Consider the following 13,716-nt stretch of genomic DNA (forward strand, 5'->3'; position numbering starts at 1 on the left):
TTTGTTCACTTAGTTTTCCTTATATAATATTTAGTATTCACGAACTGGTTTCTCTATTTTTTTTCTATTTCTTTAACTTCATTTTAGGTGTTTTATGACCCAAAATAATTCAAATTTTCTTTTCGATTTTGATCTAGAAATTGAAAGGACTGTTCAGAGTAGACTTCGAGAACAAAGAAATACGGCTTTACTAGGGAACAATGCAGCCATACCTCCGATGCAACAACAAAATGTTAATAACCCATTGTTGTCACAAGATGCTCGCATACAAAATAGGACAATACGAGAATTTGTAGTACCTGTCTTAGATGATTTACAACTAGGACTTGTTAGGACAGCAATCCAAGCTAGGAATTTTGAACTCAAGCCGATAATGTTTCAAATGCTAAATTCTAATGAAAAATATGTCGGACTGCCACATAAAGATGCGAGAGAATATCCTAAATCCTTTTTATTGATCTACGCTTCATTTAGTCAACAAGGCGTTCCTAATGATACCTTGAAGATGCAATTATTTCCTTATTCCTTACAAAGGAGAGTCCGTACTTAGTTTTTTGGACTACCTGCTGGATCAATTACTTTTTGGGATGCACTAGGTACACAATTTGTCTTGCGATTTAACCCGCCGACAATGTTCAAATGATATTACTTCTTATCATCAGTTGGATGATGAAAATCCTCACACCAGATGGTAACAATATAAATCTTTACTTCCACATTGTCCCATGCATGACATTCAACTAGAAACACAAATTGAGATTTTTTATAATGGGTTGAATTCACTTACAAGGAATCTTGTTAACACATCAACCAATGGACCTCTGCTGGATTGTACTTATAATGATACTGTGAGAATTCTTGAGAGAATTACTCAGAATGATTATCAATACCCTATCTCCAGAGCTGCACAAGCAAAAACTACTCTAGGAGTTATTGAATTGGATGTAATAACTGCACTAAGTGCTCAAGTTTCTTTTCTCACAAACATGATTAAAAATATGAAAGGGACTAGTGGCGTTGCACCTATATAAGTCGCTCAGCAAGTTGATGTTCCTACTTTTTGTAGTGACAACCATAGCTATGAAAATTGTCCACAACATGTAGAGAATGTCTGTTTTATTAGTAACATCCGAAACAATTCTTATGGTAACGCTAACAACAACTCTGCACACAACAAATAATTTTGGGGAACTCAGAATGGTGGACAAAATGATCTAACATTCAGATATGAGAATACATCTACTAAAGGCAATTATAATCCCAGACAAGGGAATTACAATCAACAACAGCAGAACTACAATCAACACACTCAGATGCATACACAACAAGGCCAGACACATCCACACCACAATCCGATGCAGCCGCAACACTCTTCAACGCCAAATTAGCATGTCCAAGGACCTCGACAGCAACCGTACACTCAAGCTTCAACTTCTGACCTGTTAGAAATTCTTAAGGCATTAATGCTGGAGCATGTTACTCATATGGAAGCTATCATACAAGGGAATTCATCTTCTATTCGAGCAATCGAAGCACAATTAGGACAACTTGCTTTAAATCTAAATACTTGACTGCCAAGCTCATTAGCTAGTGACACGAAAAATCCTAGTCCGAAGGGATAGAACATTGTAAGGCTATCACTCTTAGGAGTGGTAAACAAACTGGCGAATCCTTTATCGGCTCTACTGTAGCAACTCAAGATACGAATGGAGTGATCACTGGTAAGAAGGTTGAATTTGAATAGTTTGTCAATGCATTAGACAAAAAAGTTCCATGAATTGTCACTCATATGCCTAATGTGTGACCTTTGAAACTTTCGATGCAATCAAAGATGTCAACACAAGTAGATGTATCTCTACCTTTACCTTTCCCACAAAGATTAAGGAAGAATAATCATGACAAGCAGTATCAACAGTTCCTAGGCACACTGAAGCAACTGCAGATCAACATTCCTTTAGTAGACGCTCTAGTACAAATTATGAGTTATGGGAAATTTATGAAAGACCTCTTGTCCAAGAATAAGAAGCTTACTAATATTGAAACTATTGCACTCATAGAAGGTTGTAGTGTTGTTTTGACAAACAAGTTGCCCCCTAAATTGAATGATCTTGGGAGATTTACCATTCCATGTTCAATTGGCAATCATTATTTAGGCAAAGCTTTATGCGACTTGGGAGCTAACATTAACCTAATGCCATTATCTTCTTTCAGAAAGCTGGGAATTGGTCACATGAAATCTACTGTAGTGACATTACAACTAGCCGATCAATCCTTGGCTCAACCTGAAGGAAAAATAAAAGACGTCTTAGTTCGTCTGGATAAATTCGTTTTCCCGGCTGATTTCATCATACTAGAATATGAGACAGACAAGGAGATTCCCATAATATTGGGACGACCATTTTTAGCCACCGACCGAACTCTTATTCATGTTTATAAATGTGAACTAACCATGTGACTTAATGATAAGCAAGTCACCTTCAATTTTTTAAGTCTATTCAATGTAGTGACAAATAAGAATGTCATACTATCGATGTGCTAGATGCTCTAATGGAGGAAAAATAAATGACCAAAGCACAGTACTTTCTGAAGAGTTTGTAGTGACATCTAATACTGAATCCTTAGAGAATTGTGACAACTTGGTTGAAACTAATAATCTTAAACTCAAGCATGGATGGAAAATTGAATCCTTAGACCTAGCTAATAGAACAACCCCAATCTTCAACAGCAGAACTACAATCAGCACACTCAGATGCATCCATAACAAGGCGAGACACATCCACACCACAATCTGATGCAGCCACAACACTCTTCAATACCGAATCAGCATGTTCAAGGACATTGACAGCAACCGCGCACTCAAGCTTCTACTTCTGACCCATTAGAAACTCTTGAGGCGTTAATGCGAGAGAATATTACTCTCACAGAAGCTAATGTACAAGGGAATTCATCTTCCATTCAAGCATTGGAAGCACAAGTAGGACAACTTGCTTCAAATCTGAATACTTGACCACCAGGCTCATTACCTAGTGACACGAAAAATCCTAGTCTGAGGCAGAAAGAACATAAGGCTATCACTCTTAGGAGTGGTAAACAAACTGGCGAATTATTTATCGACTCTACTGTAGCACCTCAAGATATGGATGGAGTGATCACTGGTGAGAAGGTTGAATCTGAAGAGTTTGTCAATGCATCAAACAAATAAGTTCCAAAAATTGTCACTCATATGCCTAATGTTTGACCTCCGGAACTGTCGACATAATCAAAGGTGCCGGCGTAAGCAGATATATCTCTACCTTTACCTTTCCCACAAAGATTCAGGAAGAATATGCATGACAAGCAATATTAGTAGTTCTTGGTCGCACTGAAGCAACTGCTAATCAATATTCCTTTAGTAGACGCTTTGGTACAAATTCGGAGTTATGGGAAATTTATGAAAAACCTCTTGTTCATGAAGAAGAAGCTTACTGATATTGAAACTATTGCACTCACAGAAGGCTGTAGTGCTGTTTTGACAAACAAGTTGCCCCGAAATTAAAAGATCCTAGGAGCTTTACCATCCCATGTTCAATTGTCCATGAAGAAGAAGCTTACTGATATTGAAACTATCGCACTCACAGAAGGCTGTAGTGTTTTTTTGACAAACAAGTTGCCCCGAAATTAAAAGATCCTAGGAGCTTTACCATCCCATGTTCAATTGACAATCATTATTGGTCACATGAAATCTACTGCAGTGACATTACAACTAGTCGATCGATCATTGGCTCAACCTGAAGGGCAAATAAAAGACATCTTAGTTCATGTGGATAGATTCGTTTTTGGCTGATTTTATCATACTTAACTATGAGGCAAACAAGGAGGTTCACCTAATCTTCAGACGACCACTTTAAACCACCGGCCGAACTTTTATTGATGTTTATAAAGGTGAACTAACCATGCAACTTAATGATGAGCAAGTCACATTTAGTGTTTTTGAATCTATTCAATGCAAGGACAAAGAAGAATGCCATACTGTCGATGTGCTAGATGATCAAATTGAGGAAGAATTCAATGACAAAAGCACAGTACTTTCTTAAGAGTTTGAAGTGACATCTAATGCTGAATCCTTAGACAATTGTGACAGCATGGTTAAAGCTAATAATCTTGAACTCAAGCATGGATGGCAGATTGAATCCTTAGACCTAGCCAACAGAACAACCTCAATTTCCAAACCATCTATTGAAGAAACTCCTACTCTGGAATTGAAACCACTACCTCTTCATCTTAAATATGTCTTTCTAGGTGATCACAATACTCTCTCAGTTACTGTCTCTACAACACTAGATGAACTCAAGAAGAGAAATTGGTCCATATTCTCAAGCATCATAAACAAGCTATTGCTTGGAGTATTGCCGATATTCAAGGTATTAGTCCTTCTTTTTTCATGTACAAGATCAAGTTGGAAAATGAAGGCAAGCAATCGATTGAACAAAAAAGAAGATTAAATGAAAAGATGATGGAAGTTGTCAAGAAGGAAATCATAAAATAGCTTGATGCTGGAATTATTTACCCAATTTCTGATAGCAATTGAGTAAGTCCAATGCAATTCGTACCCAAAAAAAGTGGCATCACTGTGGTTCGCAAAGATAATGATGAATTAATTCTTACACGTATTTCCACGGGATGGCAAGTTTGTTTGAATGGGGCCATAAAGAAGGATCACTTCCCGCTTCCTTTCATTGACCAAATGCTAGATCGGCTTGTTGTAAAGGCCTATTATTGCTTTTTAGATGGCTATTTTGGGTACAATCGAATTGCTATTGCACCGGAGGATCAAGAAAAAACAACCTTCACCTGCCCCTTTGCTACTTTTTCTTTTTTTCATATGCCTTTCGGTCTTTGCAATGCACCAACCACATTTCAATGCAATATGGCAATATTCTCAGATATGATCGAAGACTCTTTAGAGATTTTTATGGATGATTTCTCAATCTATGGGAATGATTTTGAACTTTGCGCTGACAAATTAAATAAAGTACTGAAGCAATGTGAGGACACACATCGTGTCCTAAATTAGGAAAAATGTTATTTCATGGAAACTGAAGGCATTGTGTTAGGACACAGCATCTCTAGTTAAGGCATTCAAGTAGACAAAGCTAAGGTGGAAATCATTGAGAAATCACCTCCACCAATAAACGTGACGGGTATTCACAGTTTTCTTAGACATGCGAGGTTTTATTAAAGGTTTAATAGAGATTTTTCAAAAATTGCAAAGCCCTTATGCTCATTGCTGGAACAAAAAAAGATTTCTTCATCACATAGCGAAGCATCATTGGAAAGAGCTGTATTTATTCAAGGTATGAATGACAACATCATTCGACGTTGTGTTCTGGAAGAGGAGATGCTTTCAATCCTGAAGCATTGTCATGATACTCCTTATGGAGGTAATTTTAGTGGTCTGAGAACTGTGGCTAAAGTTCTCCAATCAAGATTCTATTGGCCATCATTATTCAAATACACTCACAACTTTGTGAATCAATGCGATAGGTGTTAGCGCATCAGTTCTATATCCCGATACAATGAAATGTTGCAGTAGCCAATTATGGAGGTTAAATTATTCGATGTTTGGGGTATGGATTTCATGGGACTGTTTCCAAGTTAATTTGGAAATCTTTATATATTAGCAGCTGCTGACTAAGTCTCGAAGTGGGTTGAAGCTGTTGCAGTCCCAATGGATGATGCAAAGACAATGCTAAAATTTTTTCACAAGCATATAATCACCCATTTTGGCACACCAAAGGCATTGATTAGTGATCAGGGTACACACTTTGATTGCAACCAAGTGGCAACCACACTGAAGAGATATGGAGTTAATCATAGAATGGCTACTACCTATCATCTGCAAACCAATGGACAAGTCGAAATTTCGAATCGACAAATTAAGAACATTCTTGAGAAGGTTGTAAACCCTTCGAGGAAAGATTGGTCTTTCTGATTGGATGACACTTTATGGGCATTGTCGAAAACATACAATACTCCATTAGGGATGTTAATGTATCAATTGGTTTTTTGGAAAGCATGTCACTTGCCAGTTGAACTGGAACACAAAGCAATGTGGGCAATTAAGCAAGTGAACATGGACTATCAAGCGACTGGAAATAAAAGGCTGTTGGATATCACTGAACTAGATGAGATTAGGAGAAATTCTTACGAAAACGCTGCAATTTACAAGGAAAAGACCAAACAATGGCATGAAAGGATTATTTTAAAGCGATAATTTATTGCGGGTCAATAGGCTTTATTATTCAATTCTTTACTGAAATTGCACCAAGATAAATTGCGTTCACGTTGGTCTGGACTTTTTGAAGTTGTCGACGTATTTCCTCATGGTGCAGTCATAAATTGAGATTTACGTGATGGACACCAGTTCAAAATAAATGGACAAGGCTGAAACACTATTTTGGCAATAGTGATCAAAAATAGGTAGAGACCATTAAATTGGTTGAAAAGTTTTAATTTTTAATTATTATTTCGTGATTTTATTTTATTTTATTTATGTTTTGTTGAAGTTTATTTTCCTTCCTTTTTGCAGTTAATTAGGTACCATTGTCAATGCATTGAAATTTTGCTATCAACGCATTTCGTAATGTTGTACTACCATTAGATCAAAAATCACTTAGCCTTTCGATCCTTTTGACTGGGCACAATTTCTATTGGACACAACTAGTCCCACCAGCCTTATAGCTCTCCACAAAACAACACGCCTCTCCATCTTCCTCTTTCACTCACTATAAAACCTCTCTCACTGTACCGACTGTAACGCATTCAAGCAACCATTTTTATTTCTTTTGTCTTCTCAAGATCATATCTTTTTAACTTTAAACTGTTCTCCCTCAACAAAAGATGGCCAAAAAAAGAGGATCAGTCAAGAAAGCCACCAAATCTGCTAGAGAACATGCGTCTTCCACTACAACAGTTCACGAATCAGATTCCCCCAGGCTAGTGTAGACCAAAGAACCAGTAATATTTTTGAATAAAGTGGCAAAGGAATGATTTTAGGAAAACATATTGAAGCAAAACTTCCATCACGAGCAGGGCATTTCCCTTTCACCACAACAAGACTTGGGTAAGCAAGTCTACAAAACCATTTCGAAGTTAAAGTGGGAAACTTTTTGCACCCATCCTAAAAGTTACTCACCTTCACTGGTATGTGAGTTTTATGCTAACTTATATGATCGTGAGTTAGAGTTCATTTTTGTTCGAGAACGTTTAATACCATGGGACGCTGAAAAAATCAACGAGCTGTACAACACCAAGGTCGAAGTCGACGAACACTCTGAATACATTGATGACATTACAGATGAAAAATGAGACATGTTGGTGAAAGACTTGCGTGTCGAGGAATCAGTGTGGATGAGTTCCCATCAAAAGAATTATACGATGCACCATCGCTTCCTGACGCTGCAAGGCAAAATTTGGTTTCATTTTGTCAACTGCATGCTAAATCCCCCTACTCACAACACCACTAATCCGAGGCTTTAGGTTTTCCTCGATCTATTTCCATATGTTGTCTATCTTGATCTAAATTGATAAATTCAATCCATTTAATACTTCTATTATTCAATTCAGACCATATTTCATATTTTTTTCAAAATTCTATTTTACCCCTAACATTTTGACTTTTCACTATTTAGTCTTTAAGCTCATAAATCAAAATTTAAACAGTTTAACCCTCTTTTCATGCTAGCTAAATTCTTTGGGGACCTAAATCAATCCATACAAACCACCATTTTACAAATCTACCATGAACTTTTATCATTTTTACAAATAAGTCCCTAAATATTATTTTCATCAAAAATCACTTTACAAAACTTGTTTATTTATCAACAAGGACTCATAATCCACCATTAAACATCAAGAATCATGCAAGAACATTCATGTAAAACCCCTAAATATTTAAAAATTTTACAAATTGATCCCAGGCTAGCTAAATTAAGTTACAACGATCTCGAAAACATAAAAATCAGTAAAACGGGATTGAAAACCTACCTTGCATGAATAATTTTCCATAGCCAAAACCTCCCTCCTCTTAACAATGAAAAATCCGTTCTTTTAGGTTTTTGGAACAGAGAATATGATATCTTTTGTCTTTAATTTACTTAACATTTAACTTAATTACTCAATTACCTTTTTCTCCCTTAAAAATATTCATAATTTCAAAAAAAATCAAATCCATGAATATCCACTGTAACACCCCGAACCCGAGACCGACACCGGAGTCGGACACGAGATGTTAACAAACTTTGAAAAATTTTTCCAGACACTGCCCAGTCTGAGTACTAGTCGCTTCAAAAATCATATCTTGAGTTTCACAACTCGAAAATCAGTTTTGTGATTTTTCCCTGAAACTAGACTCATGTCCCCATCTATGTATTTTTTTCTAGAATTTTTGGTCGGGCCAATTAGTACAGTTTATTAGTCAAAGTCTCCCATGTTACAGGGGTCGACTACATTGACCTTTGCTCATTACGACTTGGATATCTCTCTGCACAGAGCTTCAATACTGATGCCGTTTGTTTCTATGGAAACTAGACTCAGAGAGGAATCCATACATATATGGTATGACTCCTAATTATCTCTGGTCAATTTATAGTGAATTTCCAACGTCGGAACAGGGAATCCAGAAACTATTCTGGCCCTGTCCCACAAGAACCTGAATATCTCTTACTGTACTGTTCATATGATTGTTTCGTTACTTTCATATGAAAGTAGATTCATCAAGGTTCGATTACATAATTTATTCACTATTTAATTCCACTCCTACGAAGTCTTGTGATTTTTCCAATCCACACCACTGCTGCTGTCAGCCTCTGTTTTCAAAGTAAACCTTACCTATTTTCGGGGTTTCATTGACCAACTAGGGCCTTGTCATACATATGCCCACATATGATCATACTTAGCCATTCCAATGGCTGATCATTTGCTCAACACTTCCATTCCAACTATAGTTACATCATGAAACCATTTATACATTCATAAACACGAATGGTCTAATGCCATACTCCACTTCTACAAGCCATTTTCGCATGGCTGTACACTTATACATTTCGTAAAGTACTCGAAAGACAACAATGGGTAGTCCTATACATGCCATATCAAAATTCAACCAAAATAGTACCCAAAAGAGCCTTTGATAGTGTGGGCGACTTCGGCTTCAAGATCCCGAGTCCGATAGCTGGAGAACCAAAAATCTATAAAACAGAGGAGCAATGTAACGAGTAAGCAATTTATGCTTAGTAAGTTTTGAGCAAGGAATTCCAGCATACACAAAGAATAGCACACATTTAGCTAAACGGAATATTTCATAATACGCAATTTACCAATATCAAACTTGCTTCACAACATTAACAACCCTTATGTACATACACAATAAACTAACTTAGCCGAAGGCCGGTAGCTCGTTTATCAACTGAGCGAACATTTATTTGTAAGGGCTCGATTAAATTCAACACATACGTAACATATCCCCATATTGGGATGTTTTTCGAGTATTCGCTGGAATTTTACAGCAAGCTCATTCATTACCAAATCACGTACCTTCGGGATTTAACCGGATATAGCTCCTCGTTCAAATGCCTTCGGGACATAGCCCGGTTTTAGTAACTCACACAATGCCTTCGGGACATAACCCGGATTTAACAACTCGCACGAATGCCTTCGGGACTTAACCCGGATTTAGTATCTCGCACAAAGGCCTTCGGGGCTTAACCCAGAATTTGTATCTCGCACAAATGCCTTCGGGGCTTAACCCGGAATTTGTATCTCGCACAAATGCCTTCGGATCTTAGTCCGGATATATTCACTTAGCACAAAGCCTTCGGGACTTAGCCCGGACAGCATTCAATTAATCATGCACCTCTAACAATAATTCATGGCACATTCGTATTTCTTTTTCATTAGCAAAACTCAACACAAGGCACACACCATCCTTGCACATTCGGATCAATAGCCACTCATAGAGCATGATTTTAATTTGCTTAAAACATGATTTAATCACATCGTAATTTAAGCTCTCTTACTCAAGAACTTACCTTGGGTGTTGTCGAACGATTCCGCTAGCTATTCGACCACTTTTTCCTTCCCTTTATCGGATTTATTTCCCCTTTGCTCTTGAGCTTAATTAAACAAATAAATTGATTTCATCATTTAGGCATCAAAAAGATGAACACAAGGCACTTAGCCCATATTTATACATTAGACATTAAAGTCTCATACATGCAAAAATCATGCATCAACACAACATATTAGCTAATTTCTTTCCCCTTGGCCGAATATGCATGTCTATTTTTGGGGTCGATTTCAACACTTAATACACACATATACACACTAGTAAAGCATCCTCCCCCTTTTCATCAATTTAACACATGCATTGCTCATTAACATGCAAAGTTACATTCGGCCTTAGCACACATCTTGCTAGCCGATTCTTCTCCATTTAGCAACCAATGCACATATGTGCTCACACAAAAATGCTAAAAAGGAGGTTCAAGAATCATCAAGCCATCATCACATGCATCATTAACAAGCTTCATATTTTGCATGCAATGGCATTAACACAACCTCCACCTAGGCCGAATCTTAACTCATCCTCATGCCTCATCACCACAACATCAAACATCAACCAAGAATGATGCATCCATGGTCAAGTGCCATTTCCATCACATAGCAAGATTTAGACCATGGGCTAGGTAGAACTCAAGCTAACAACTAAAACATGCATGCATCTCATGGAACATCATCAAACATACCTTAGCCTAGCTACATGCATGGCCGAATCTCTTCACCTTTCTTCTTCTTTCCTCCTTAAAATTTTTGGCCAAGGATGAACCAAAGGATGAGAAATTTTTTTCTTTGTTTTTCTTTCTAATTTAGGCTAAATGAAGGTGAGAAAGGATGAACACAAATTTTTCTCCTTTCTTCTCTTTAGCTCACGGCAATGGGGGGCAACCACACATTTTTTTTTCTTTTGTTTCCATTTCTTTATTACCCATACTCCTTATTTTATTCTTCCATTAACAAAACATGTTTCATGACATGTTTTGCCCATCATTCCTTGTCATGGCCGGCCACTACTCATTAGGGGGGAAATTTGACATGCAAGTCCCCCCCTTTGTCCACATGCACTAATAGGTCCTCACACATTGACCTATCACATTTTAAAATTTTCTCACATAAGTCCTATTGACTAAATTCACATGCAATCGACTAAATCGAAGCTTGAAATTTTCACACATTCATAATTACATATTCTAGACAATAAATATCACATTCAACATTTCGGTGACTCGGTTTAGCGGTCCCGAAACCACTTCCCGACTAGGGTCAACTTTGGGCTGTCACAACTCTCCCCCACTTAAGAAATTTTCGTCCCCGAAAATCTTACCGGTAAATAGGTTTGGGTATCGTTCTTTCATCGAGCTCTCGGTCTCCCAAGTAGCTTCCTCGATCCCGTGTTTGAGCCATAACACCTTTACTAGCGGAACTCTTTTGTTTCGCAACTCCTTCACTTCACGAGCTAGGATACGCATCGGTTCTTCTTCATAGCTCATGTCGACTTGAATTTCAACCTCTGATGGGCTAATTATGTGCGATGGATCAGATCGATAGCGTCGAAGCATCGAAACATGAAAGACATCATGAATCTTTTCAAGCTCCGGGGGCAAAATCAATCTATACGCAACCGGACCAACTCGTTCGGAGATTTCGTACGGCCCAATGAATCTCGGGCTCAACTTGCCCTTATGGCCAAACCTGAGTATCTTTTTCCAAGGTGAAACCTTAAGCAACACTTTGTCTCCCACCTGATACTCGATGTCTTTTCGTTTCAAATCCGCGTACGACTTCTGACGATCTGTGGCTACCTTCAGACTTTCACGGATTACCTTTACTTTCCGTTCAGCATCTTTAATCAAATCAACTCCGAAAATTTTACTTTCACTGAGCTCGGTCCAAAACAATGGTGTACGGCATTTACGACCGTACAAAGCCTCGTAAGGTGCCATCTTAATACTTGATTGAAAACTATTGTTGTAAGCGAATTCAATCAAAGGTAAATACCGTTCCCATGAACTACTGAACTCGAGGATGCAACATCTCAACATATCCTCAAGTATCTGAATTATCCGCTCGGATTGACCATCGGTTTAGGGGTGAAAAGCAGTGCTAAAATGCAGCTTGGTACCCAGAGCTTCTTGCAATTTCTTCCAAAATCGTGAGGTGAATCTCGGATCTCTCTCCGACACGATAGAAACAGGTACCCCGTGTAATCTCACAATTTGAGAAACGTACAATTCAGCTAGTCTATCCAATGAAAAATCCATACACACGGGGATAAAGTGAGCCGACTTAGTCAGTCTATCGACAACAACCCAAATCGCATCCTTCTTACTAGTTGACAATGGCAGTCCGGACACAAAGTCCATTGTGACTCGATCCCATTTCCACTCGGGTATCATGATCGGCTGAAGTAATCTTGAAGGCACTTGATGTTCCGCTTTCACTTGTTGACATATTAAACATCTCGAAACAAAGTCGGAGATGTCTCGTTTCATACCATGCCACCAAAATCGACGTTTCAAATCGTTGTACATTTTCGTACTCCCCGGGTGAATTGACATTTGGCTACAATGGGCTTCGTTCAGAATCATCGAAATGAGTTCCGAATTCCTTGGAACACACAAACGATTTCTGAACCTCAAACAATCATCATCATCAATTTGAAACTCCGATTCCTCGTTCGGAACACACTTAGCCCGTTTTGCAACCAATTCATCATCGACTTTCTGGGCTTCACGAATTTGGTGAGTCAATAATGGTTTAGCTTTTAATTCAGCTACCAACACATTGTCTGGTAGAACAGACAAATGCACATTCATCGCTCGTAAAGCAAACAATGACTTCCGGCTTAAGGCGTCCGCAACCACGTTAGCCCTTCCCGGGTGGTAATCAATGACAAGCTCGTAATCTTTCAACAACTCAAGCCAACGTCTTTGTCGCAGATTCAAGTCTCGTTGAGTCATCAAATATTTGAGACTTTTGTGATCCGAAAATACATGGCACTTCTCACCAAACAAATGATGTCGCCATATTTTCAAAGCAAATACGATGGCGGCTAATTCGAGATCATGGGTCGGATAATTTCTCTCGTGTGACTTCAATTGTCTTGACGCATAGGCCACAACTCGACCGTCTTGCATCAATACGCAACCCAACCCAAGTAGGGATGCATCACTATAAATGACAAACTCTTTACCCGATTCGGGTTGCACTAAAATTGGAGCTTCAGTCAAGTGAGTTTTCAGTTGATCAAAACTTTTCTGACACTTCTCCGTCCATTCGAACTTAACGTCCTTTTGAAGTAGCTTCGTCATTGGTGTGGCTATCATCGAGAAACCTTTGACAAATCGTCGGTAATAACCGGCGAGCACCAAAAAGCTCCGAACCTCAATAATATTTCTCGGAGGTTTCCAGTCAAGTATGGCTGAAATTTTGTTCGGGTCAACTCGAATACCCGACGCGGATACCACATGACCCAAGAAGCTAACCTCTCTTAACCAGAACTCACACTTACTGAACTTAGCATATAACTGCTTCTCCCGCAAAATTTGCAGCACTAGCCTCAGATGCTCAGCATGTTTGGTCTCATCTCTTGAATAGACCAAAATGTCATCAATGAACACA

At 38.3% G+C, this 13,716-nt stretch overlaps 1 protein-coding gene across 1 annotated transcript; it reads left to right on the forward strand.

Moving 5' to 3' along the window:
* The first annotated feature begins 1,831 nt into the window (after positions 1 to 1,831).
* Positions 1,832 to 2,455, forward strand: LOC107892695 (uncharacterized). Its single transcript, XM_016817753.1, has one exon. The coding sequence runs from the start codon at positions 1,832 to 1,834 to the stop codon at positions 2,453 to 2,455; it is 624 nt and encodes a 207-aa protein (XP_016673242.1).
* Positions 2,456 to 13,716: the final 11,261 nt, after the last annotated feature.

The sequence above is a fragment of the Gossypium hirsutum genome, chromosome D09, assembly GCF_007990345.1.
Source record: "Gossypium hirsutum isolate 1008001.06 chromosome D09, Gossypium_hirsutum_v2.1, whole genome shotgun sequence".
Taxonomy (NCBI): Eukaryota; Viridiplantae; Streptophyta; class Magnoliopsida; order Malvales; family Malvaceae; genus Gossypium; species Gossypium hirsutum.